Source organism: Pan paniscus, chromosome 6 (assembly GCF_029289425.2).
Source record: "Pan paniscus chromosome 6, NHGRI_mPanPan1-v2.0_pri, whole genome shotgun sequence".
In the NCBI taxonomy this organism is placed as follows: Eukaryota; Metazoa; Chordata; class Mammalia; order Primates; family Hominidae; genus Pan; species Pan paniscus.
Window position 1 is genome coordinate 7,650,327 of NC_073255.2, and position 27,612 is coordinate 7,677,938.

The window sequence follows — 27,612 nt, forward strand, 5'->3', positions numbered from 1 at the left end:
AGAGCAAAGGTTAAAGCTCTTCCAACAGCCTCCCGGCTCCTGTGCGACGTGTCCCCATCTTCCCCCAATCTTGTCCCCTGTTCTTTCCCCCAATTCATTCCAGCCACAGTGGCCTCCTCCGGCTGTCCCCCGAGCCCCCAGACGTATCTGCTGCCGGCCTGTGTACACCACCTCTGTCTGGGACGGTCTGCCCCTCCTCCCCGCTACCTCCTTGCTCAGAGATCCCACCTCAATGGAGCCCACTGTGATCACCCTCTCAGGAATGGGAGTGTGGGCCTGGCACGCCTGAGCCCTGCCCCACTCTGCAGGGAGGTGTTTGTTTTGAGATGGAGTTTTTGCTCTTGTTGCCCAGGCCGGAGTGCAGTGGCGCCATTTCGGCTCACCGCAACCTCCGCCTCCCGAGTTTAAGCAATTCTTCTGTGTCAGCCTCCTGAGTAGCTGGGATTACAGGCATGCGCCACCACGCCCGGCTAATATTGTATTTTTAGGAGAGATGAGGTTTCTCCATGTTGGTCAGGCTGGTCTTGAACTCCTGACCTCAGGTGATTGCCCACCTCCCAAGGTGCTGGGATTACAGGTGTGAGCCACCGTGCCTGGTTGGTGGGTTTGTTGTTGTTGGACACAGGGTCTTGCTGTCATCCAGGCTGGAGTGCAGTGGTGCGATCACAGCTCACTGCAGCCTTGGACTCCTGGGCTGGAGACTTCCTCTGACCTCAGCCTCTGGAGTAACTGGGACCACAGATGTGTGCCACCACACCCAGCTAATTTTTTGTTTTGTTTTGTTTTGTTTTTTGAGATGGAGTCTTGCTCTGTGGCCCAGGCTGGAGTGCAGTGGCGCGATCTCCACTCACTGCAAGCTCCGCCTCCCGGGTTCACGCCATTCTCCTGCCTCAGCCTCCAGAGTAGCTAGGACTATAGGCGCCCGCCACCATGCCTGGCTAATTTTTTGTATTTTTAGTAGAGACAGGGTTTCACCGTGTTAGCCAGGATGGTCTCGATCTCCTGACCTCGTGATCCGCCCGCCTCGGCCTCCCAAAGTGCTGGGAATGCAGGCATGAGCCACTGCAGAGAGCCAGCCTTTTCTTTTTCCAACAGGACCTGTCACCTTCTAACCTACCATGTATGCTCTTTACTTAGCACTTTTGCCACCTGCCTTCCTGCTGGAGCATCTAAACTCCATGGGGCCAGGGACCTCTGTTTTGTCCACTCATGTTGGAAAACCCCCAGCACAGGGCCCAGCACCCAGGAAGCCCTCGGCAGCTGATGTCACTGTCACGAGTCCGCTGAACTGGGCCACAGGGTGCCTGATGCAACACCGTTCCTGGACGTGTCTGTGAGGGTGCTCGAGATGACATTAGGATTAGGACAGTGGGTTCAGGAAGGTGGACTGCCCTCCCCAAGTGGCTGGGCACCTTCCAATCCCTCAAGACCCTGTATAGAACAGACGGCAGAGGGAGGAGGAGTTCACCCCTCATTTCCTGCCTTGCCGCTGGAGCTGGGACATGTCATCCTCTCTTGCCCTGGGACTGGATGTCCACCATCGGCTGCCCTGGTTCTCAGGCCTTCGGACCTGAGGTGAGTTTGAATCACGCCTCGGGCTTCCCTGGGTCTCTGGCTAGTAGGCAGCACACTGTAAGACTCCTCAGCTTCTGAGGCCTGTGAGCCAATTCTCATAATAAATCCTTATTTTATTTTCATAGAGTAGAGGTGAGGTCTATGTTTCCCCAGGCTGGCCTTGGCCGCCCCTGCTCACGTGATCCTTCTGCCTCCCGAAGTACTGGGATTACAGGTGTGAGCCACCGTACCTGGTCATAATCCTATAAATATACATGTGAGATTATACTACATTAATATATTATCGTATATACTAAAATCTCATATATAATATATATTTATTTTTTTGAGATGAAGTCTCGCTCTGTCACTCAGGCTGGAGTGCAGTGGCGCGATCTCGGCTCGCTGCAACCTCTGTCTCCTGGATTCAAGCGATTCTCCTGCCTCAGCCTCCCGAGTAGCTGGGATTACAGGCATGTGCCACCACGCCTGGCTAATTTTTGTACTTTTAGTAGAAACAGGGTTTCACCATGTTGGCCAGGCTGGTCTCGAACTCCTGACCTCGAGTGATCCGCCTGCCTCGACTTCCCAAGGTGGTGGGATTCCAGGCGTGAGCCATCGCGTCCGGCCTATTATTTTATATATATTGGATAAATGAATGAACCCGTGCGTTCACCTGCCCTGGGACCCGCCCGGCCTCTTTTGGTACCACTGATCGTGTATCTCTCAGCTGCTTCTGGCTGACTTGGGTCTGTCCTCACGGCTCCTCCTTGCTCAGCCTCTGGCCCTCCTGCAAGACTTGCCCACTATGGCCCTTTCCATGGCCACAGGATCTGGTCCTGTCCATCATCTGTGCATCTGATGTTTCTTTCTTCCTTTATGGTCCAGAAGCGGGAATTCCACCCTGGTGTGAACCTGCCAGGACTGCCCTGTTCACTCCAAGAGTCCAGGAGTGAGACCCACGCTGGAGTGTGGTGGTGGGCATGGGGGTCTGGGCACAGGCTCGGTCTGCATAGAACCCAGGTGGTCCCGGCAAGGTGGGGCCCTGCTTCCCATGGTGATGGGAACCATGATGCTTGAAAATCTGCATGTTCAGGCCCATGTGGTGGCTCAGTCTTATAATCCCAGCACTTTGGGAGGCCAATAAGGGAGGATTGCTTGAGCCTCGGAGTTCAAGACCAGCCTGGGCAATATAGTGAGACCCTTCTCTACAAAAAAAAAAAAAATTGTCTGGGCGTGTTGGTACATGTCTGTAGTCTCAGCTACTCAGGAGGCCAAGGCAGGAGGACTGCTTGAGCCCAGGAGTTGGAGGCTGCAGAGCTGAGTGCACCACAGCACTCCAGCCTGGGCAACACAGCCTGGGCAACACAGGGAGATCCTGTCTCATTTAAAAAAGAAAAAAAGGCCGGGCGCAGTGGCTCATGCCTATAATCCCAGCACTTTGGGAGTCCAAGGCAGATGGATCACTTGAGGTCAGGAGTTCGAGACCAGCCTGACTAACATGGTGAAACCCTGTCTCTACTAAAAATACAAAATTAGCCGGGCGTGGTGGCGGGCACCTGTAGGCCCAGCTACTCCGGAGGCTGAGGCAGGAGAATCACTTGAGCCCGGAGGTGGAGGTTGCAATGAGCCAAGATAGCGCCATTGGACTCCAGCCTGGGTGACAGAGTGAAACTGTCTTGGAAAAACAAAAAAAAAAGGAAATGGACATAACTATTATTAGAAAACAAAATCTGTGTGTTCCAACCCCCCCGCCCCGCCCCCCACAACCTCTGATTCTGGTGTGGCATGGTGTTGCTTAAGTTAGATTTAACCCTACTCCACCTCGGTTTCACCCTCTTGAAAATGGGGACAAAAACTGCACCCACTTCTCTGAGGGTTAAAGCAATGAAGCCCTGCCTGGAACACAGTGTGGTTTATGGCTCTTGATAGTCATTTTTTTTTGTCTGTTTTTTTTAAGATGGAGTCTTGCTCTGTCACCCAGGCTGGAGTGCAGTGGCGCGATCTCGGCTCACTGCAAGCTCTGCCTCCCAGGTTCACACCATTCTCCTGCCTCAGCCTCCCAAGTAACTGGGACTACAGGTGCCTGCCACCACGCCCGGCTAATTTTTTTGTATTTTTAGTAGAGACGGCGTTTCACCATGTTAGCCAGGATGGTCTCGATCTCCTGACCTCGTGATCCACCCGCCTTGGCCTCCCAAAGTGCTGGGATTACAGGCGTGAGCCACCGCGCCTGGCCAATAGTCATTTTTATCTGCTGCTGATGACTTAGAACTTCCAGGGCTGGCCAGGTGTGGTGGCTCATGCCTGTAATCCCAGCACTTTGGGAGGCTGAGGTGGGCAGATCCCCTTGAGGTCAGGAGTTCAAGAGCAACCTGGCCAACATGGTGAAACCTTGTCTCCACTAAAAATACAAAAATTAGCTGCGCATGGTGGTGGGTGCCTGTAGTCCCAACTACTTGGGAGGCTGAGGCAGGAGAATCGCTTGAACCCAGAAAGTGGAGGTTGCAGTGAGCAAAGATCGTGCTACTGCACTCCAGCCTGGGGTAGAGGGAGACTCTGTCTCGAAAACAAAAACAAAAAACAAAAGCAAAAAACCTTGAGGGCTGGTGGGATTGTAAGCTGGTGTGATCTTTCTGCAAAGCAATTTGCAATACAAATCACCATCCTTTAAACATCCACATGTGGAATTTTCCCTTCTAGGAGTCCATCTTGAGGAGATGGAAACACAGACTTATGTATACAAAGATGTTCATTATGGCGTTTTTGGGCAGTGGTTGAAAGTAACATTTTTATTTATTTTTTATTTTTGAGACAGAGCCTCGCTGCAGTGCCCAAGCTGGAGTGCGGTGGCGCGATCTCGGCTCACTGCAACCTCCGCCTCCCGGGTTCAAGTGATTCTTCTGCCTCTTGAGTAGCTGGAATTACAGGCATGTGCCACCACGCCCGGCTAATTTTTGTATTTTTAGTAGAGATGGGGTTTCACCGGATTAGCCAGGATGGTCTTGAACTCCTCACCTCGGGTGATCCACCAGCCTCGGCCTCCCAAAGTGCTGGGATTACAGGCGTGAGCTGCTGCGCCTGGCTCTATTTTTTATTTTTTAAAATAAATTTTAAATTTGTTGTTTTTTTGAGACAGGGTCTCACTCCCTCCTCCAGGCTGGAGTGCAGTGGCATGATCATGGCTCACTGCAGCCTTGACTTTCTGGGCTCAGGTGATCCTTCCACCTCAGCCTCCTGAGTTGCTGGGACTACAGGTGTGCGTCACCGTGCCCGGCTAATTTTTTGTGTTTTTAGTAGAGATGAGATTTTGCCATGTTGCCTGGGCTGGTCTTGAACTCCTAGGCTCAAGTGATCCACCCACCTCAGCCTCCTAAAGTGCTGGGATTACAGGTGAGAGCCACCACACTCAGCCAAAAATAGCATTTTTGTAGAATGTTTAAGAATTTGGAAAATGCTCAAGATTTATGAAGCAAAAAGATACAGGATTATATATGCAGTTGGATCTTAAATTTGTAAAATGTATTTGGAGAAAGAAGTTATAGAAAGCTCCAGGCTGGCAGTGATCTCAGTGGAAATTCAGTACCAGCCCCTCCGCTACTCTAAGCCAGTACGTTCCTCTGGAAAAAAATATATTTGTGTATATTTGTGTGCACACATGTATATACAGCTGTGTCACATTTTCCCCAAAAGAAAATGTATAAATTACATATATCAAATTTATTTATGTATTCACATATACATAGGAATATGAGCACATATACATGTATTTTCCAGATGAATGTGTGAAACTGGAGTTAGTGGGCCAGGTGTGGTATGTATGCCCATGTTGCCACTACTCAGGAGGCTACTGTGAGCCATGATTGTGCCACCGTACTCCAGCCTGGGCACAGAGCTAGAACCATTCTGTTAAAAAAAACAAAACAAAAAACAAGCAAAAAACAAGTAAAAAAACCAAACAGGCACGGTGGCTCATGCCTGTAATCCCAGCACTTTGGGAGGCAGAGGCAGTCGGATCACTTGAGGTCAGGAGTTTGAGACCAGCCTGGCCAACATGGTGAAACCCTGTTTCTACTAAGAACACAAAAATTAGCCTAGCATGGTGGGGGGCACCTGTAATCCCAGCCACTTGGGAGGCTGGGGCAGGAGAATTGCTTGAACCCGGGAGGTGGAGGTTGCAGTGAGCCCAGATCACGACACTGCATTCTAGCCTGGGCGACACAGCAAGACTCCATCTAAAAAACAAAAAGAAGTTGGGGGTGGGGGGGTCTGTGTGCAGTGGCTGACGCACTTCGGGAGGTTGAGGAGAGAGGATTGCTTGAGCCCAGGAGTTTGAGACCAGCCTGGGCAACATAGTGAGACCCCCGTCTCTACAAAAAATACAAAAATTAGCAGGACATGGTACACACTTGTATTCCCAGCTACTTGGGAGGCTGAAGCAGGAGGATCGCTTGAGCTCAGGAGTTGGAGGCTGCAGTGAGCTATGATTGCGCCACTGCACTCCAGCCTGGACGACACAGCGAGACCCTATCTCTAAAAAAGAAATCAGGGTTAGTTAAAGAGAGAATAGGGCTGTTCATTCTCCCTGCAAAAACAAAGCTGTTTCTGGTTTTCCGGCTAGGACTGGCAGGTCTTGCAACTTGACGGTCTGTAGACAAATGGGTTTTGCGTGTCTAGCTCAGCTTTCTACAGGAAGCTTGTCCGAGGGCTGCTGATTCATAAGGGTCTATTCACACGTCCTTAGCTGCACCTGCCTGGCTGTATTATTTGTGCATCCCCCTTCTGTGGTTTCTGGTTCATTTCTAGCCTCTCCCCACAACCACCCCTTTGCTTTTATCTGTTCTGCGAGGCTTCCCCTGCCCAGCCCACTCTCCATCCGCCCTGGCAGGTCTCACAGTCTCTGAACAGAGACATAAATGTAGCCCGGAACCAAGCGTGCGGTGACGACTCTCAGGCGTGTTCCTAAGTGTGGGGTTGCCTAGCTGCTGCTCCGGTCAGAGCATCTGTTTTGCAGGGCGGCTTTGTCATGGTTCTGCCAGCTCCACGCCCCCCACCGTCTCCTCCCTACCTGGTCCGTCCTGGGCGTTGAAATCCGCTGTTGCTTCTCCGCTTCTCCATGTTTCTAGCTGGTGGGGTTTGGCACAAACGCCTGCCCTGACTGCTTCATCTGGATCTCGGGCCCTCACGTGTGTCCTGGGGACGTCTGGGTGCTGTTGGGGCTGTGTACCCCCGCCCCCCCCAAACATATGCTTGCTGGGCGCACAGGGACCTGCTAGGAAAGCTTGTAATTGGGATGAAGAGCTGCCGTGATGGGAGTTCTTGGGTGTTGGGGGGTCCCTAGGTGATAGGGGCTCTGGGTGAGGAGGAACCCCAGATGATGGGGGCTCTGGGTAAGGAGGAACCCCAGGTGATGGGGGGACCCAGGTGAGGATGCACACTTAGTGATCATGCCGTGGAGAGGAGCATTTGGTTTCCACCTGGAGGGGCCCTTCTAGCTCTGCAGGGAGGGGAGGAGGTCTCTCTTGCCTCCAAGGCCTCTAGACAGAGTTGGCTGGTAAGAGGGAATGGAAGAAAGGCCTTGGGGGCCCCTGCCCTTCTGTGGGGGCCCATGGACACATGTCCCTGCCCCTGCTGAGCGGGAGGTACTTCCCCATACCCAGTTCTGGATGAGGGAAGCTTCTGGAAGAGACTGTGACCGTCCCCTGGGTGGCCCATGGGACCCAACCTGCTAGAGAAGATGAAGTGGTTGAATGTGTACTTCCAACCTCGCTGGGTGGCAGTGCTGTGTCCTGGAGGGGCCAGGGCTCCCTCTGACACCCTCGTCCTCTGCAGAGCTTCTCCCCAGGCCTGGGCAGGAGCGGCCCATCCCTTGCCTGGGACATCGGGCCCTGTGTGCTCGGCAGTGAGGGGACCCCTGTTCGTGTCATCCACAGGGTGCTGTGGGCCCAGAAGCGCCCATGCCTGAGAGCGTCCAGGACCAGGCAGAGCTGGGCCTTGAGGGCCCTTGGACCAGTGTCTGTCTGCAGGGAGCCCCCGGTAGCCACTCGGATCAGCCCGAGGGAAGATTCTGGACAAGACCGTGGCCGTCCCCCGGGTGGCCCATGGACAGCAGCAGGGGCTCCCAGGAGTGGCCAGGCCCTGCCCGCCCACCATGCTGCAGTGTAGACCCGCACAGGAGTTCAGCTTCGGGCCCCGGGCCTTGAAGGACGCTCTGGTCTCCACTGACGCAGCCCTGCAGCAGCTGTATGTGTCCGCCTTCTCCCCTGCCGAGCGGCTCTTCCTGGCCGAGGCCTACAACCCACAGAGGACGCTCTTCTGCACCCTGCTCATCCGCACGGGCTTCGACTGGCTCCTGAGCCGACCCGAGGCCCCCGAGGACTTCCAGACCTTCCACGCCTCCCTGCAGCACCGGAAGCCCCGCCTGGCTCGGAAGCACATCTACCTACAGCCGATAGGTACGGGACACCTGCAGCCATCGGCACGCTCCTGGGGGACCAGCTTATATATAGCACAAGGGGGGGATGTCTGTGCATAGCCCCCAGGCAGGACTGAAATGAGGGAAGAGGGCCCTGGGTGTATGGGATGCCAGGGTGGAGGCAGGGAGGTCCTGGCTGGGCCAAGGCTTCCTTCCTCCCACCCCATCCTGACACGATGCTCAGACGGCCCAGGCTCTGGGACTGGTCCACATGCAGGTGTGGCCTCATCCAGATGTGCACGGTCCTGGCTACGCCTGTTGAAACTAGAGCCATCCCAGGCACTGTGCTGCGGGCTGTATACAGATCACGCCGGGTGTGGTGGTGCACACCTGTAATCCCAGTTATTCAGGAGGCTGAGGCAGGAGAATCGCTTGAACCTGGGAGACAGAGGTTGCAGTGAGCTGAGATCATGCCACTGCACTCCAGCCTGGGTGATGAAGTGAGACTGTCTCAAAAAAAAAAAGACCACTTTCTCTTTGGGGGTGCCGAAATGAGGATCAGCCCATTTCGCAGGCAAGGAAATGGAAGCAGGGAGAGGTCCCTTGACCTGTGTGAGTGGCAGAGCTGGTCACTGGTAGGGACGGGACTGGAACGCAGGTCTGTTTGACCCTGGGGCTGGGGTGCTCATCCTGATGCTATAGTGGGAGGGGCTGGGCTGAGCAGGGTGGGGGCTTGAGGGCCCAGAGTGGTCACTGTCCTCAGAGCTCTGTGTCTGGCAGAGTCTGGGGGACCCAGGGTGAATGGGGGGCCGAGACAACAGGCATCCATGCTCAGAAGGGAACGGCCCAGGCAGGTGCGGGGAGCGCGAGGGGCAGGGCCAGCTCTGTGCCTCTCACATGCCAAGAGCAGCCTGGCAGAGACAGCACACGGGACGGGGGCTCTTGGGCTCGGAGAGGAGGAAAGGGCTGGCGTCCACTTCTGACCAGCACACTACGCCTTTTGGCATCTCGACAGCAAGCCAGAACAGAGCTGGACCTCGCCTGGCTTTGCCCCACGCAGGCTTGTCACCAGCCCTGGTGGTCCACGCAGCCCCTTTCCTGCCCCTCAGGACCCAAATCCTGCGGGTGTCCCTTGGTCTCAGCATCCACCACCCCACAGCAGCCAATCCAGCAGCTTGGGAGCCACCCGCTTCCCTCCACCTCCCTGCTAATGGCTCAGAGCCTGGTGTCCCAAGCTCTGACGCGCTGACACATGGGCATGTTGTTGAGACACAGGGGCCGGGTCAGGAGGTGGGGGCTGGGCCAGGCTCTGCATTTCCCTCCTTTCCTGGGTGAGGCTGATGCTGCTGGCCTGGAGTCCCGGCAGCTGATTTCTCACTGGTCTCCTGGCCTCTACCCTTGGTCCTTGTCCATCTGTCCTCCTGACCTGTGATCTGGTGTGTGCATCCCTCCAGGGGCTGCCCTGGGAGCTCCCTGCTGCCTCTCCAGCCTCGACCTGCACCCTCGTGTGCTACTCTCTGCCCCAGCCAGGCTGGCATTTTGCAGCCATGCAGCCTGGCTCTGTGTCCTGCTGTCTGCCCCAGCCAGGCTGGCTTTTTGCAGCCAGGCAGCCCAGCTCTGTCTTGCTCTCTGCCCCAGTCAGGCTGGAATTTTGCAGCCAGGTGGCTCGGCTCTGTGTGCTGCCTGCTCAGCTGCAGTGCCTGGCGCTAACCCTAGAAGTCCCTGTCCCTGGTGAGTCCCTGCCTGCTCCCTCCCTGAGCTCGTATGCGATTGTCACTGCTGTCCTTTCATCTGTGCATGAATCTTTCCTCTGTGTCCCTCGGTGTTTGCCCTTTTGAAAAAGTCATGCTTTCCATCCCTTTTCTAAGCCCGACGTTCCGCTTGCTGTCAGGGTAGGTCCACATTGGCCTTGTTTACCCAGCAGGCCGGTGTCTGCGAGCGATTCCCGGGGAGAGGGTCCCAGGCGGGCAGGGGCGTCGCAGGGCTGACGGCGCTGCTCTCCCACCAGACCTGAGCGAGGAGCCGGTGGGAAACTCCCTGCTACACCAGCTGTGCAGCTGCACGGAGGCCTTCTTCCTGGGCCTGCGCGTCAAGTGCCTGCCGTCGGTGGCAGCCGCGTCCATCCGCTGCTCCTCGCGGCCCAGCCGGGACTCTGACAGGCTCCAGCTCCACACAGGTGAGTGAGGACGGCAGCCGCGGCTCAGGCCAAGGCAGGCCCCTTCCGGAAGGAAGAGGTGGGAGGAAGGCGCCCAGGAGAGGAAAGGAAGCTTTTCTTCCTTTTTGCTGGGAAACATCCATTCCCCAGGGTTTGGGAAGCAGGACCGAGCCGGAGAGCTCCTTCTTCCCACCCAGGAGTGTCTGGGGACCTGACCACACAGCCAGTGCCCACAGGAAAACGCCGGAGCATGCAGAGCAGGAGAAGCGAGCCCTTCTTTTTTTGTCATTTTTTTGAGACGGAGTCTCGCTCTGTCACCCAGGCTGGAGTGCAGTGGTGCGATCTCGGCTCACTGCAACCTCCCGGGTTCAAGCGATTCTCCTGCCTCAGCCTTCTGAGTAGCTGGGACTAAAAGCGCCCACCACACCCGGCTAATTTTTGTATTTTTAGTTGAGACAGGGTCTCACTGTGTTGGCCAGGCTGGTCTTGAACTCCTGACCTCAAGTGATCTGCCTGCCTCAGCCTCCCAAAGTGCTGGGATGACAGGCGTGAGTCACTGTCACTGGCTTGAAATGAGCCCTTCTAAGGCCACTCAGCATGGCTCCAACCTTCCGTCTTTGCGTAGTACTTTACATGTGCCTGGAAGCCCCCAACCCTCAAGCCCTTGCCCCTTCCCTGAGGGTCGCTGGTGACTGGAGAGTGTGAGGCGGGGTTGAGAGGCAGAGGTGAAGTGAGGGCTCTGTTGGTGGATAGGAAACCTAGACTCAAGTTTAGGGAGGGCCTCAAAGGGGCTGGAATGAGCGGATGGACAGCTTTCATCAGTTATGGGATACTCTCAGCCATTGCTGCTTTTGTCAGTTATCACCTCTGCCCCATTCTCTTCTCTCCTATGACTCCAACTGAATGTATATTAATCCATCTTACTCTCTTCTCTATAATATCTTTTATGATCATTCATGCTTTAGTCTGAATTTATTCTCATCCTTTGGCTAAGGCTTACTGTCTCTGGAGTCACATACAAGGTACTTTTTTTTTCTGAGACAGAATCTTGCTCTGTCGCCCAGGCTGGAGTGCAGTGGTGCAATCTGGGCTCATGGCAAGCTCTGCCTTCCGGGTTCACGCCCTTCTCCTGCCTCAGCCTCCCGCGTAGCTGGGACTACAGGCGGCTGCCACCATGCCCAGCTAATTTTTTTGTATTTTTAGTAGAGACGGGATTTCACCGTGTTAGCCAGGATGGTCTCGATCTCCTGACCTCATGATCTGCCTGCCTTGGCCTCCCAAAGTGCTGGGATTATAGGCGTGAGCCACCCTGCCTGGCCTCATCTAAGGTACTCTTAAACCCATATATTGAGGCTGGACATGGTGGCTCACACCTGTAATCCCAGTACTTTGAGAGGCTGAGGTGGGAGGATAGCTTGATGGCAGGTGTTCAAGACCAGCCTGGGCAACTAGGCCAGACCCTGTCTGTGCAAAAAATATAAAAATAGCTGGCAGTGGTGGCACACATCTATAGTCTCAGCTACTTGGGAGGCTGAGAGTTTGAAACTGCAGTGAGCTGTGATCGTGCTACTGTATTCCCCTCTATCCTGGGTGACAGAACAAGACCCGATCATTAAAAAAAATCACAACCCCCATATATTGTGTTCCTAATTTCAGTTGTCATGTTTGTGAGTTCTACAGTTTCCAGTGGATTCTTTTTGAAATTAGCAGTGTCACGCTTTTTTTTTTTTTTTTTTTTAGACGGAGTCTTGCTGTGTCACCCAGGCTGGAGTGCAGTGGCATGATCTCGGCTCACTGCAAGCTCCGCCTCCTGGGTTCATGCCATTCTCCTGCCTCAGCCTCCTGAGTAGCTGGGTCTACAGGCGCCCAGTACTGTGCCTGGCTTTTTTTTTTGCATATTTAGTAGAGACGGGGTTTTACCGTGTTAGCCAGGATGATCTCGATCTCCTGACCTCGTGATCCGCCTGCCTCGGTCTCCCAAAGTGCTGGGATTACAGGTGTGAGCCACTGCGCCCGGCCCAGTGTCACGTTTTTATAGGTCTCAGTTGCCTATGACACTTCTTTAAGTTCAGCATTGATGTCCATGAACATAGTTGCTTGACCATCTGTCTGACGATTACACTATCTGGAGTGCCCATGTGCCTGTATTTGTTATTTCTGCTAATTTTGTCTCAGTTATCCTGCCTCATTGTGCCTTGTTATTTTCGATTGTTAGTTAGGCATCTTATTGGAAAAATTAGTTTAACTTTGAGAATTTTTGGCCTGGGCCGATGTTTTTCACCATAGAGGATTTTCTTTTCCTTCTGCCAGGCACCAAAGGGCTGACTGTGGGACAAAGACATGAAGCTTTTCTGGGTCATTCTGATGGTCCCCAGGGCTCCACATCCCTCCCAGGGCAGGAAGCATGTCAGGGTCATCCTGCCCACTCCCCCACCCCAGAAACAGTCCAGCTTCATCTGTTTGAGCTCCAATCCTCCCCGTTTTTCTCATTAGGTCTCTGCCTTGGTTATTGAGGTGTAATTTAGATAGTAAAATTCATCCTTTTTAGTGTAAGGTTCTGAGTCTTGACACATGCATACATCACGTGGCCATCACCATAATCATATAGAGGGCGGCTCTCTACCCCTCTACCGGCCACCAAACCTTTATCCTTAATCCACTCCTCCCCATCGTGGGTGTTGGAAGCAGCTGTTCTTTGTCATTCACTCTGCCTGTCTGGCCATCTTTTGGTGGGAGGGTTGTCTAAATTCCCTAGTGTACTGTTACAGGGAGCAGCCACTGTTGAAATTTGGGGGTTGATAGGTGTCCCCTGGTTGGGGTGGGGTGCCACCCCCTAGGTGGCATGTTTCTTTGTCCTGGCCTGCTTTCTGGGTACAGCCTATATTCCACAGGCTTCCCCAGCCCCTGAGGTCCTACAGTGGGGCCTGGGGGCAGTGTGGCCTGCCTTGGCCCTGGCCCTAAAACACAGCCGGGGACCCTGTGCCTCTCAGGCTTGGCCTCTGCAGCCTCAGCTCTCCTCACCTCCCCCACGCCATATGCGGTGCGTCTCACCTGTTACAGCCTCTGACCTGTCCGTGCCAGGACTGTGGCAGCTCAGAGACAGCACCAAGTCCCACAAGGGTCACTCCAGGGCTTTCCACCCCCTCTGCTTAGTGGACAAACTGCTGTTTCCCCCAGCCCCACACTTCAGAAGTGCACGGGGGAGCCCTCGGGAAAAGGACATGCACTCGGGAAGGTTCAAAAGCAGGTGGAACCCAGAGGGTATGCCGGGTTGCATTTGTGGGGTCAGCTCAGCCTGGTTTTTAATTTTTTTTTTAGAGATGGGGTCTTGCTTTGTCACCCAGGCTTAAGCGCAGTGGTGTGATCATAGCTCCCTGCAGCCTTGAACTCCTGGGCTCCTCTGCCTCAGCCTCCCAAGTAGCTGGGACCGCAGACACATGCCATCACACCTGGCTAATTATTTTGATTGTTGTAGAGATGGGGTCCTGCCATCTTGCCCAGAGAGTAGCATGCTTTGGATCACTGTATTGGTTTCCTGGGACTGCCGTAACAAAGTACCACAAACTGGGTGGCTTAGGGACATTTCTTGTCTCACATCGCTGGAGCCTGCAGTTCTTAACCAAGGTTTTGGCAGGGCCACGCGGTCTCAGAAGGCTCCGTGGAGGGTGCTTCCTGGCTGCCTCCAGCTTCTGGAGGTTGCTGGCAATGCCCGGCCCTCTGTGGCTTCCAGATGCACAACTCCAACCTCGGCCTTTGACTTCCCGTGAGCTTTATGCCATGTGCCTCTGCGTCTCTTCTAAGACTCCAGTCATTGGGTCTCCTTCATGACATCATCTTAACTGGATTACATCTGCACAGATCCTGTTTCCAAACAATGGCAGGTTCCGGGCGTTAGGACTTCCACCTGTCTTTTTGGGGGACATAACTTGATCCACAACAATCATCACTGTCAGTCATCATCACCTCGTTGGCATCCTTGTCAATCAATCATCACCTCGTTAGCATCATTGTCAATCAATTACCCAGCTGCTCAGGAGGCTGAGGCAGGAAGATTGCTTGAGCCCAGGAGGTGGAGACTGCAGCGTGAGCTGTGATTGTACTCCAGCCTGGGTGACAGAATGGGATGTTATCTCAAAAACAAACACATGGCCAGCTGTGGTGGCTCATGCCTGTAATCCCAGCACTTTGGGAGGCCGAGGCAGACGGATCATGAGGGTAGGAGTTTGAGACCAGCTTGACCAACATGGTGAAATCTCCTTTCTACTAAAAATACAAAAATTAGCTGGGTGTGATGGCACGTGCCTGTAATCCCTGCTACTTAGGAAGCTGAGGCAGGAGAATCACTTGAACCTGGGAGGCAGAGGTTACAGGGAACTGAGATAGATAGTGCCACTACACTGCAGCCTGGGCAACAAAGCAACACTCCATCTCAAAAAACAAAAAACAAAAAACCACACACACAGAAAAACCTCCTTGCCAATCTGTTCCTTTTAAGGGTAGAACTCCTTCGAAAACACTTTTCTCTGGTGTGCCTCTGTGCCCCAACCCCTCCTCTCTGCACTAACTCTGAGACCCTCTCCGGGTTTCCTGGGCCCGCGGTAGCTGCTCTGCCCCCTTCCCTCCCTGGGCTCCTGGTTTCCCGGCTTTGATGCCATCGTGCCCAGGTTCAGCCCCTGGGCCTCTCCTCTATCTGTCCACACTCATGCTCCTGGGAACCATGCTAACAAGTTACACAACTTGCTAGCTTGGATGACCCACTGTGATCTCACAGTGCTGTGGGTCAGGAGCGCCCCCACCGCCCCGGCTAAAGTCAAGGGTTGGCTCCAGGAGACTCCAGGGAGAATCCATTTCCTGCCCTTTCCAGCTTCTAGAGGCACCCGTATCCTTGGCTAATGGCCCTTCCTCCGAGCCAGCCCTGCAGTGCCCTCGGGCCTCACGTTCTCACCCAGACCCCCTGCTGCCTCTAACGAGGACTTTTTTTTTTTTTTTTTTTTTTTGAGATGGAGTCTGGCTCTGTTGCCCAGGCTAGAGGGCAGTGGCATGATGTCAGCTCATTGCCACCTCTACCTCCTGGGTTCAAGCAATTCTCCTGTCTCAGCCTCCTGAGTAGTTGGGATTACAGGCACACACCACCATGCCCGGCTCATTTTGTATTTTTAGTAGAGATGGGGTTTTGTCATGTTGGCCAGGCTGGTCTCGAACTCCTGACCTCAGGTGATCTGCCCATCTCGGCCTCCCGAATTACTGGGATCACAGGTGTGAGCCACCGTGCCTGGCCTCACCGAGGGTTCTTGTGATGGCATCAGGCTCAGCTGGCTGATGTAGAATAACGCCCCCATCCCAAGATCTTTAATTATCTGCAGCCCCTTTTGCCGTGGGGACTCACAGGTCCCCGGGCTGAGACGTGGACTCTCTGGGGCTGTTGCTCAGCTGCTGAGGTGGCTTCTCCTTCCTGGGGCTGCAAGCGCCAGTCTTGTTGGCCTGGCTGCCTCTCCAGCGTCCCCACTTGGCTGTCCATGGCCTCTGAGACTTATCATGTCCTGATCTCCAAATGGCCCTGGCCCTCAGGTCACACCAAATGCTGGTGGCCCAGACCTGACTTGGGAAGGGGCAGGGCCCAGGCAGAGGAAGAGGATGACAGGGTGTGCCAGCCTGAGCCTGGAAGATGGGGGTCCCCGGCTGCCTCCTGACCCCGTCCTCTGGCCCTCTCCCCGCAGACGGCATCCTGTCCTTCTTGAAGAACAACAAGCCAGGGGACGCGCTGTGTGTGCTGGGCCTCACACTGTCTGACCTGTACCCCCACGAGGCCTGGAGCTTCACCTTCAGCAAGTTCCTTCCAGGGCACGGTGAGCCGGGGCCGCAGCAGCTGTGCCTGGGGGGTAGCCTGGCATGGGGCTGTGGCCCCCATGGCTGCAGGGCACCCTCTTTGCTCTTGCTTCAAGCACCCTCCTGGTGGAAGTCAACACCTGTGCATGGGCATAGGTGGCCCCTTCCAGCTCCTCCTGAGGAATGGCATAGGGGCTGTTCCTCAGCTGTGGCGTCTGCCCCAGGGCCCAACTTCATGTGGGCAGGACAGGGCCTCCCAGGACTGGTATGTCCTTGGGCCATGGCCAGCTTGCATGAGAGCATGAGGTGGGTTTGATGGTGGGCCCCCAGAGCCAAGGCTGACCCCTGAGAGTGCCCTTCTCTCCATCTCTCTCCAGAAGTGGGCATCTGCAGCTTCGCCCGGTTCTCAGGGGAATTCCCGAAGTCGGGGCCCAGCGCCCCTGATCCGGCCCTGGTAGAGGCAGCAGCAGACGGCCCTGAGGCCCCCCTGCAGGACAGGGGCTGGGCCCTGTGCTTCAGTGCCCTGGGGATGGTTCAGTGCTGCAAGGTGGGTGGGGGCTCTGGGGCTGGTAAGAGGGGACAGGAGGGTGCTGTCTGAGCCCGCGGTGCGTCGGTCTGTTACACTGCCCCATCCTCACAGTGAAGTGGATGGACCCCTAACTCTATGGAACGAGGAAAGCAAGGCTACACAGCTATGAAGCAGCAGGGGAGGGATTAGAGCCCCAAGCCCCTATCCTGTGTGGCCTCCCCAGGGCCTCCCACCCTGACTCACCTTTCCCCTGCGGCCCTGAATGTGGCCTGTGCTGCCTGGGGCAGGGGGAGGGCGCCCGGACCACCTCCCGGCCATCCGGCCTCACCCAGGTCCTCATTTTGGTCCTGCTGGGGCTGCCTGGGGATCTGCCGGATGCAGGGGCAAGGCAGTGAGGCAAGGTGCTTGGTGGCCTTCCCCCCAGGTCACGTGCCACGAGCTCTGCCACCTTCTGGGCCTGGGGAACTGCCGCTGGCTCCGCTGCCTCATGCAGGGTGCGCTCAGCCTGGACGAGGCCCTGCGGCGGCCCCTGGACCTCTGTCCCATCTGCCTGAGGAAGCTGCAGCATGTCCTGGGTTTCAGGCTCATCGAGAGGTACCAGGTGAGTGGCTGAGTTGCGCTGCCTGGCTGCTGGGACCTGCGCTCCGGAGGCCCGCGAGCGCCACCTGGAGGCCACGCAGGGCACGGGGACCGCACACAGGCTTTGTCAACTGCTGGGTTCCAGGCAGTGCAGAGCCCTGGGACCTGCGCTGGGGTTGAGCTCCATCCAGATCTCACTGGCGGCGGTAGGTCGAGTCCTGCCAGGGCCTGCGTGTGGTGGCTGTGACTGGGAGGTTGCAGCAGGGTGGAGTGGGGACGACGGCTTTTCTCCCTCTGTCAGGAAGAGCCGGCATTGGAGCCCAGCCGGGAGGGGACTTCCTGGTGCAGCCGGCGGGTGGCACGGTCTTCCCAGGGTAACTTTCTCTTTTCTTTCCCGTCACCCACACTTGGGTCACTGCTGCTCAGAGGAGGCACAGGCCCCTTGGGAGGAGGTGGGAGCTGACACAACAAGGCTGTGTTGGAGGCGGCCTCCATTCCTAACTCCCTCTGTCGCCTGGGTGGGGTTGCCGAGCAAAGGGCTTGTCCGTATTCATGGACATTTGTTTGCAAGCTCAAAAGCTTTACTCTGAGTTCTGAGTGCAAAGGCAGGTGGTGGTAATTTTTCTTTAAACCCAGCTTTGGACTAAAACCAGTTATAAGGTGCTCACTGCGTACAGGCACCAGAGCAGTCAATGAAACCGTGCTGGAAAGCCCCTGCATCCTCTTCCCACCCGTTGAGGCAAGTGGGGGTGTGGTTCCCGGACCGAGCCTGTCAGAATCCCCTGCAGGGCCCAGCTGGGCCCTCCTTCCTTCTGGGGTAGAGTGAGGAGCTGCATCTTGCAGGCTCCTGGGTGACGCTGAACTAGAGGCCGTGGCATTTTGGCATTTCTAGCTCACAGTGCTGGAATCTCTCTGCAGGGATCCTCTCTGAAGACTCTGGCAGTCAAGGAAAGGTGAAGGGGGCACAGAGGAAACAGCTTTTCCAAGTGGAAGGAGAAGAGCCTGTGACTTGGGGGGAGCCCAGGCACAGCCGTGGCTGAGGGTAGGAGCATCTCCCGAGGGTACAGGTGGCGTGATGGCTGGTCAGCACCTGGTGATGCCTTGTAAAGGTTGCTGCTGCCAGCTGTGCCCCGTCAAGGGGCAGCTCTTAGTACCCTCGTGAGGCTGTGTAACAGGCACAGGGGCAGCTTGGTCTGCAGAAAGGGTTGAGAGCTCTCATTTGATGCCTTCACTTGGGGTCTTGTGCAACCATCTGACATGAACTTTTAGAAAGTGTATGCCCCTCCCTACACGTGCTGACCTGGCATAGCCTGGATCCACCTGGATCTGAGCTGGAGGGGGTAGCTCCTCCTCCTGCCTGGAGCTCTCTCCCTTCCGTGAGCACCATCTCCTGAGGCTGTGGAGGGAAGAGGGCCAGAGCAAAGGCACTCCAGGGTGGCCTGGCCCTCCTGGCTGTTGTAGGGAGGGCAGTGGTGTGGATGTGAGGTCACCTGCTGTCCCAGGGCTCTGGGAGGTGCTGGAGAGCCAACCAAGGGCCTGGCCAGAAAAGGTCACTGCTGTCCACTGACAGCAATCAGTGAAATGCCTCTTGAAGAACGCCTGACTTGTGGTCTCTGCCACTTCCTGTGGTGTAAACAGTCTCACCATGGCTGATGTGAGCTCCCAATCTGATGTCAGTGAGTGCTCAGTTGGGAACAGATGTGCAGTGGGACCTTGTTAAACTGCGTGTCCCCTGTACAGATGAAGGAGAGAAGACTAACCTTGAGAGCAGAGGTAAGAGTGAAACGGAGAAAACATTTAGGAAGTGAGTTTCAAGTACTGCCTTTGCTTTACATTTTTTTCCCCCTTGTGGTCTCACTATGTTGCCCAGGCTGGTCTTGAACTCCTGGGTTCAAGTGATCCTCCTGCCTCTGCCTCCCTGTGCTGGGATTACAAGGGTGAGCCACCATGCCCACACCTTTGCTTTAAAATTTAAAATTTTATTTAATTATACGCTTTCTGGGTGGGTGCCGTGGCTCACACCTGTAATCCCAGCACTTTGGGAGACCGAGGTGGGTGGGTCATCTGAGGTCAGGAGTTTGAGACCAGCCTGGCTAACATGGTGAAACCCTGTCTCCACTAAAAAATGTAAAAATTAGCCAGGCATGCTGGCAGGAACCTGTAAAATCCCTGCTACTCAGGAGGCCGACGCAGGAGAATTGCTTGAACCTGGGAGGGGGAGGTTGCAGTGAGCTGAGATCGCAGCACTGCACTCCAGCCTGGCCAACAGAGTGAGCCTCTGTCTAAAAAAACGAAAAATGTTAAGTGTTCTAACTTTGGATGACAAGGAGCTTGCGAAGTTCCTGAACGGTGAGCTCTTGGGGGTGGGTACCTCCTACTCTGGCACAGCCTGGACGTGAGTCCTCAAAGGGTGCTGGTCACAAGAGCCCTCACACCACCAGCCTGACTCCCGCCCCTGGGTAACTGAGGACGGTGGGGTCCCCTTAGGTAAGGAGGTCTCCTGGCAGTTCCCTGGCTAGACAAGGGCTGGCACGGAGCAAACTCAGCCTGTGTTTCTCCCTCTTAGAGACTCTACACCTGGACTCAGGCGGTGGTGGGGACGTGGCCCAGCCAGGAGGCGGGGGAGCCGTCAGTGTGGGAGGACACCCCACCTGCCAGCGCCGACTCGGGCATGTGCTGCGAGAGTGACTCAGAGCCCGGCACCAGCGTGTCGGAGCCCCTCACCCCTGATGCCTGGAGTCACACCTTCGCCTCGGGGCCAGAGGAAGGGCTGAGCTACCTGGCGGCCTCAGAGGCTCCGCTGCCACCTGGGGGCCCTGCGGAGGCCATCAAGGAGCATGAACGGTGGCTGGCCATGTGCATCCAGGCCCTGCAGCGGCAAGTGGCAGAGGAGGACCTGGTGCAGGTGGACAGAGCTGTGGACGCCCTCGACCGCTGGGAGATGTTCACGGGCCAGCTCCCGGCCACCAGGCAGGACCCACCCAGCAGCAGGGACAGCGTGGGGCTGCGCAAGGTGCTGGGGGACAAGTTCTCCTCCCTGAGGAGGAAGCTGAGTGCCCGAAAACTCGCCAGAGCAGAGTCAGCCCCCCGTCCCTGGGATGGGGAAGAGAGTTAGTACAGCAGGGGCTGCCCTACGTCTCCTTCCCTAAGGATGCTGGCCAGCACTGTCCAGTAGCTGAGGCCACTACTGACCTGCCAGGGATAAAGAGGAAGGGTCTGCCTGGGTGGTGGCTCAGGCCTGTCATCCCATCACTTTGAGAGGCCAGGAGTTTGAGACCAGACTGGGCAACATGGTGAGAGAGACTCTGCCTCTACAAAAGAAAAATTAAAAAATTAGCTGGATGAAGTGGTTCATGCCTGTGTTCCCAGCTATTCAGGAGGCTGAGGTGGGGGGATTGCTTGAGCCTAGGAGGTCGAGGCTGCAGTGGGATGTGATCATACCACTGTACTGCAGTCTGGGCCACACAGCAAGACTGTCTCCAGAAAAAAAAAGGTTCTTTGCAGAAGCCACAGACCACCTGTCTTCAGGCGCCTCCTTCAACTCCTGTGTCCCAGCCAGCCGCTCCCAGGGGCCTGCACACATGGAGAGGCCTCCCTGATCCTGGGTGCTTCTCGTGGAGTACAACCCGGACTGCGCTGAGGTTGGGACAGAGCCCTCTCCCCTGCAGAGGCAGAAGGAAGCAGCGTGCGTCCTGTCTCTTTCCAGGCTGCGGGCCTGCCCTTCAGTTATTTATAGCTGGAGCTGGAGAGGCTGGCTCAGATGATCAGATGAGGAGTGACCCTGGGGGCAAACGGGCTCCACACTGCCACCCAGCTTCCAAGGCTGAGTCTCCTCCCTAAAGGGGAAGTGACGAGGTTTTGTCTCTATCATCTCAGGCGTCAACCACATGCACACACACAGTGTCACGTTCTGTGGCGCTAACAGCATCCTGATCCTGACGGACTTCACTGGGGCTCTCCAGGCATCTCTTCTGACAAACACTGCAGGAGGTGAGGGTGTCTGACGTGCACTGAGGGCAGAGGCCCCCTTATTCCTGAGGCGGCTACAGCTCACCGTGGGGAAGATCAACTGTGGTGATGTTTTTGGGACAGTTTCTTGGCAAAGGCGGCCACGCTGTCAGTACCAAGTAGCTGGAGGTGGTGATCAGATGATCTGTCTTTCCTTTTTTTTCGGTCTAGCTCTGTCAGTTGCTGAGAGAGGGGTATTACTGCCATGGCTGGGCATTTGATCTGTCTCCCTTTAGTTTTGCCGGATTTTGCTTCCTGCACTTTGAAGCTCCTTTACGTCCATGCACATTTGATTGTTGTGTCTTCCTGAGGAATTGACCCTTTTATTGTCACACGTACCCCCTCAGCCTGTGGTGGAGGGTCTCTGGGAGAGAGACTTCCGGTTCTGACAGCGGAATCCCTTCGGAGTGACGAGGGCGGGGTCACAGCTCGCGCACCCTCATCTGGAGAGAGGCAAGCACAGGACAGCTTGGACCTTTTGTGGGTGGGTGGCTCACACGGTTATGGAGGGCTTCTAAGAAAAACAAAATACAAAACTAAAACTAGAAGGGCTATGCAGGTGAGGTGGGCTGAGGCTTCCTTGTGAATCTGACATTGGTGGAGGCCGACTGAAGGCTCCCGGTCCTGGTCCCACTCCGTGTTGACTTCAGAGAAGCAAAGATGCAGCTCAGAAGTAGCATTAGGATCTTCGTCCCGTTCTCTTTTGTGTAGCTTCAAAGAGGCATGACAGTGACCTGGGAGGGGAGATGAAGAGCTAGGCCTTTCAGAAAGTGACCAACGGAAGGTGCCGGCAGAGCGCCCTGCAGTAACAGAAGGTGAAAGCCGGAGCCTGGTGGCTGTTGATGCAAACAACCACCCAAAACTTAGTGGCTTAAAATCACCACAGTCTAGCTCATGAATTTGTAACTTGGGCAGAGCTCGGTGGAGACGGTTTGCCCCTGTGGCTCGACTGGAGGGTTCGTTCACACAGCTGCCAAGTGGAAGTTGGCTGGGAATCTCAGGCCTTGGTTCCTGCCCACGTGAGACTCTCCATGGAGGAGGGGCATCTTCTTAGTTGGGAGGAAACCGGACAAACAGGGCAGCCAGAGCCAGACAGCAGGCTCCTGGTCCCGGAAAATGCAAAGGGACAAGTATGTCTTGATTTCAGAGAAGCTCAGATGTAGCATTAGGACCTTCATCCATACCCTTCTCTTTTGCATGGCTTCTAAGGGGCATGACAGTGACCTGGGAGGTAACTGTGCCAGAATAAAGAGGGGAGACGAAAAGAGAGGGTCACTTTCAGAAAGGGACCTGGGCTTCCTCACAATATGGCAGTTGCCCTCCTAAGGTGGACATCGGGAGGGTCAGATGGAAGCTCTGTGGCCTTTCCTAACTCGGCCTCATGTCACAGAGCGTCACCTTTCCTGCACTCCACGGTGGCAGTGACAAGGACCCCACCCCAGGTTCACGGGGAGGGGACGTGGCAGGGAATGTGAGACAACAGAATATCGCTGTGGCCGTTCATGAACAGTCAGCCCCACTCGGCGTTCACTGTGGGGATTTGGCTGGTGCACCTGCGAGGTGACCTGACCTGTTTTCCGATTTCCTTCATCTTCTGCAAAAGGTTAACCGCTGGAGTGATGCGAGATTAAACAGAGGTGATAAAAATAGAACAGCCTGGCTCAGGCTGAGGGTGGGAGCGCACTGCGGTTATGACCGAAGCCTCGGCGCTCTCTGTACCCGTGTCCTTTGACCCTCAGCTGTGATGCGTGTCCCAAAAAAGCGTTTTGAAGTGGGAAGGAGCAAACCACTAAAAAAAACTCCTTTTATCTGCAGCCTTTACCAACTTGCAGATGTGAGTGAAATTTTTTAAGACAGCTGTTAGGAGGACTGTTTTGAAATGCAACTTTGAGGAAGAGAAATTGGTTTCCCTCCTCTCCCCCGTGTTAGCCCCAGGTTCTGTCTCTGCTGTGGTGAAGAGTGACTTGGGACAGTCACCAGGAAAGACGCTAAGGCAGAGGAGAGAATGAGGGCTGCCTTCTCGAGGAAGGTCACAGCTCACGAATCTTTCTCAACTTAAGTGCTGCAGAAGTTGAACTGAGATTAAATTTAGAGATGATGGTTTCCAAGACACACAGGGCCACGGTTCTTTCAGTTTTTAAACATGTGCAAAGTCCACCGAATTACTTTCTCGTCTCATCTGTCAGAAGCCCCTGAATTCACAAGGATGGGTCTTCCAGCTTGACGATGACCTCTCTTCGGAGAGCCTCACCCATCTTGGTAAGCCAAGTCAGCGGGGCCTCATGGAGCTAAAAATAGTTTCAGGTCACGACAGATGTTATCTGTATTGCTGTGTGTGCGATGAGTCTGGGGAAGCTAACACGTGCCTTCTGAAGGGGCTAGAATACACACTCCCACGTCACAGCCATGCTTTGATGAAGGGGTGAGAAGCAGTGTCCCCTCTGAGGCAAATCTCTCTTCAGGCAGCCCCGCAGTCCTCTTCCGAAATCTCATTCTTTTCCCTCTCTTCCTCCCCAAAAAGCCCAAACTCATTGTCAGAGGGGAGAGAGGGGAGAAGCAGCATCCCGACTCCTGTCCATGGTGTGAACCCTGAGGGCACAGGACAGTGAGTGGAGCTCTGCCACCATCCCCGTTTCCAGAGCATGGGTGAGGAGGGAGGGATGCCGACCTGTTAATATTTGCTTCAGACCTTTCCCCGATGAACGAAATCTCCAAAAGCCTTAAATAAACATAAAATGGCTTAATCAAAGCATGAGTGATAAAGCTGGGAGTCCAAATTTAGATCCCACCAAGTTCAAAGGGGGAGGCTAGAACATTCCAGGGACACACCTACACGCAGACCGTCTCCATACAGTGCCAAGGGAGCTGCTCTGCAGACCCACCAGGCAGGGACGGCCAGGCCTCGGAGGGAGGGACCGGCTGCCCTGCCCAAGGCCCATCTGGACAGGCAAGTCTTCCCTAGTGGGTCAGTCAACTCCACCGCTTAAGGAGTCCTTCCTATGTAACGAGTCCTTCCTATGTAACGGAATTTTTTTTACATCATCATCGAGTCTCGAAATGACCTGTAAGGCAGATGGCTGCATCCCCACCGTATGGCTGTGGCAGTCCCGATGGGACTGGTAAGGGCTGGAGCCTCAGAAACGGCAGAGCGGAAGTTGAGGCGCAGTCTGTTCTTGCTTGAACCCCGAGTTCTCTCGCTGTTGTGCAGCTTTCTAAGCAAGCTGGAGCGGTCTGAGCAGGAAGAGAGTAAGAAGGCGCACGGACGCGGGAGGCCTGCACCCCGATCCCTGAGCAGCCCCCACACACCGGCACCCACGTCCCTCGGTTCTGATAACCAGGAGGCTTTCTGGCCCGTGCAGCTCCTTCGGACTCTGAGGAGAGGCCTGGGTGGGTGGCCGGCACTCTTAGGTGAGGTGCCAACGAAAACACCCCCGCGGTTGCTGGGGCTTCACTGATTTGTTTTGTTTATAAAAGGAGGGCGAGGCCTGCACAGGAATATTTTTATCCCCGTGAAGACAGAATCAGGGCTTCGCGACGGGGCTCATAGACCTGAACTGGGTCTGCCTGCCTGTGTGCTGGAAGCAAAGGACGGCCCGTCCTCTAAGCTGGCTTTGCAGCTCCAGTAGGAGTGAGAGACTCACGGGGGCCTGGCTGCCGTCCTGGGAGAGGCCCCGGGAAGCAGCTCGCCCTGTACCCAAGGGCTCTCTGGAGCTCACCCCGCACGCAGGCTGCTCCAGAGCTGAAATCTAGCTGTGATCCCTGTGGGGCAACTGCACACAGAGGTGCCCAGTTTCAAGGAAACCTAAAGCAGCAGCAAATTTATGGCTCTTGGAACACGAGGCTGTCAAAGATAAACACCGCAGGGTAATCTAGGAAACACTTCCGGCTTGAGTGTAAAGAGCCCTGGCCTGCGAACGCTGTTAAAAACAGATGCAGATTGCGGGCGGAGACGGCCGGCCGAGCCTTCTCTTTTCTGACATCCTACAGCAGCACCTTGATGAATGAGAACCCGGAAGAACGGAGGTTTATTTTTGAACTCAGCTTCTTGGGTAGGGAGGCAAATGAAAACAGGCTGATGTCAGGGGTTTATTTTAAAAAGCAATTTCCAAGAAGTGTCCTGGGGTCACCACGCGTTCAGTCCAACTCTTCCCCGCTGCAGTGTTCCCGTGACGATGAGGCAAATCCAAATAGTCACCGGAGTCGAGCAAACATGGCGGCCCCTGCCTCCCCCGGCGGCTCCAGAATGGCCTTCAGAGGGTCCGCGGCAGCCAGGCCCGTCCAACCTCCTGCCCTCTCTGAGAGGGGCCCGAGCTCTCGCAAGATTAACCAGAGACGACACCTACCCGATTCCACCACTGAGGCCTCCCTCGATGCCTGCTCCCTGGGCTTTTTAATGAACGCACTTCTGTTACATGGAAACTGAGCCCGGCATGGAGACACGTGGCTCCACCCTGGGGCTCCTCTGCTGCCGAGAGCCCTGGCTCTCCTGACTGTGGGCCCAGTGTTCATTTTCTCTCTCAGGCAGGGTGCTCTGCCCGCCACAGCGTGCCTGGTTTTCTGGATACAGCATGACTGAACCGTCCCTTCTCAGCAAAGGCCAACACGTCTTTGTTGAGTCCAAGACCATCTCCCGTTCAAGGGCCCTCACCGCGCTTCGTGAGTCTGTCTCGTGGTCTGTGACCAGCGGGAAGGAATGGGGACGTGTTTTGTTCAGCCCTGACTCCTGGACGCTGGTGGCAGCCGCGGGCGCCCACTCACCTGGCACGTGGAGAAAGGTGATGAGCGCGGCTGACGGCTCCCGGGGGCAGCGTGGGGTCCAGTCTGAAGCCGACGCCCCTCTCGGTCAGGCTTTCAGCAGCAGAAGGCAGTGGACTCTTCACCATTTCTTCCAACACTTTCTCACGTAGAAGCTCCACTGTCCCTTCTAACAGGACAGCGCTTGTGCAGCCGGGCTTGGTCTCGTGGTCAGGGAGAAGCGGGCAGGCCAGGGCCGAGCTGCGTCCGGCTCTCCGGGACTTTGTCGTCTCCCTGTGCTCTGCCCACCTGGGGTAGGCCTCTGGGAACAGGGGAGTCACAGAAACCACGGGAAACGGAGTGGGTTGGAAGCGGCAGAGAACACGCTTTTTCTCAGGGTCGCTTAACACAGGCAGGGGTACAGGAGAGCTCCGGCCATTTATTCCAAATGTATGAGCAGGAAGGAAAGAGGGAGGGAAGCTGCAAGAACAGGCGACTTTTTTTTTTCCCCCCATCTGAAGTGAGATCAAACTTCTACCACATTCTACCTGTGCCCTTCTGGGTGGGTGGTGGCCATCCTCTTGGGCGCCCCCTTGTGAGGGCTCGAGGCCTTTACTGGATGGGCAGGATGCGGGCAGCAGCTGTGCCGGCTGCCAACCCAACTCCTCCGACAGAACGGCAGGTGGCCCCTGTCGGAAGGGGGGTGTCTCTTCATTCCTGCCATCCTCTGGCCGCCTCTCCCGCCTGCACCACTTGGAGGCAGTTGTTTCACGTGGGGCTCTTGATGGCATAACCTGATGTCTGTCACGGACCCCCGAGCAGGAGCAATGCCTAAAGAGCGCAAAGGCCAGCGCGCCTGGCAGAGCTCCCTCCTCTGCTCCAACAGCAGAGCCCAGAGCATCCCTTGGCCCGACGCACAAGCCCCACAATAGCCTCTCCCAACGGGAACGACTTAGCCCTAATTACATGAGCTTTGATCACCGCTCGATTGTATGGCACAGTTATTTTTAAAAATCCAGTCCAAGCGGAAATACACCTGGAGCATTTTATACTACAATGATTGATGGACGACTTTGATATACAAAATAAATTGTTACTCAGCTTTTCTATAATGCTTACATCTTACATTTTCATTCTCAAAATTAATAAATGCTATCAACCCCAATTTTTTTTTTTTTTTGAGATGGAGTTTCGCTCTTTTTGCCCAGGCTGGAGTGCAATGGTGTGATCTCGGCTCGCTGCAACCTCTGCCTTCCAGTTTCAAGCAATTCTCCTGCCTCAGCCTCCCACGTAGATGGGATTACAGGTGCCTGCCACACCATGCCCGGCTAATTTTTGTATTTTTAGTAGAAATGGGGTTTCACCACCTTGGCCAGGCTGGTCTCAAACTCCTGACCTCGTGATCCACCCACCTTAGCCTCCCAAAGTGCTAGGATTACAGGTGTCAGCCACCGTGCCCAGCCTCAACTCCAAATTTTAAAAAGGGCTTAAACGAAGAGGATGAAATTCTGGAAGGCTAAATGAAAAGAGAATGTGTCTGTTGAATTCGATAAGCAATTCCTTGCATTTGAGAAGGCAAGGAGCCGACGGGAACCTACCGACAGGGCTGCCATGCACTGCTGCAGAGCTTTCCGTGCAAAGCGCGGCTCCCCTCTGAGACTCGGCTCCTCTGCTGACGTGGACCGGTTCATCTACCCACGCGGACGCCCATCCACAAACACTTAGTCACTGCTGGAGGCTTTTAAAACACCTGTCAAATGAAGAGTCACTTCACAAATGTTCACTCCCCGTTTCCATGTCTCCCCACGTCGG

At 55.3% G+C, this 27,612-nt stretch overlaps 1 protein-coding gene across 8 annotated transcripts in view; it reads left to right on the forward strand.

Moving 5' to 3' along the window:
- Window positions 1–27,612, forward strand: part of AMZ1 (archaelysin family metallopeptidase 1) — a 47,919-nt gene that overhangs the window by 13,490 nt on the left and 6,817 nt on the right. For 4 of the 8 annotated variants that reach the window (XM_055115690.1, XM_055115687.2, XM_055115688.2 and 1 more), the window contains 6 exons: window positions 7,488–8,009; window positions 9,978–10,145; window positions 15,842–15,970; window positions 16,328–16,497; window positions 16,904–17,080; window positions 19,625–26,912. In XM_055115690.1, the coding sequence (XP_054971665.1) occupies window positions 7,706–8,009; window positions 9,978–10,145; window positions 15,842–15,970; window positions 16,328–16,497; window positions 16,904–17,080; window positions 19,625–20,173 (1,497 nt within the window). In that variant the 5' untranslated portion in view covers window positions 7,488–7,705 and the 3' untranslated portion in view covers window positions 20,174–26,912. Of the gene's footprint in view, window positions 1–7,487; window positions 8,010–9,977; window positions 10,146–15,841; window positions 15,971–16,327; window positions 16,498–16,903; window positions 17,081–17,359; window positions 17,433–17,976; window positions 18,101–19,624; window positions 26,913–27,612 lie in introns of those variants that run through there. The other 4 variants (XM_055115694.2, XM_055115693.2, XR_008626143.2 and 1 more) reach the window with 4 other exon arrangements.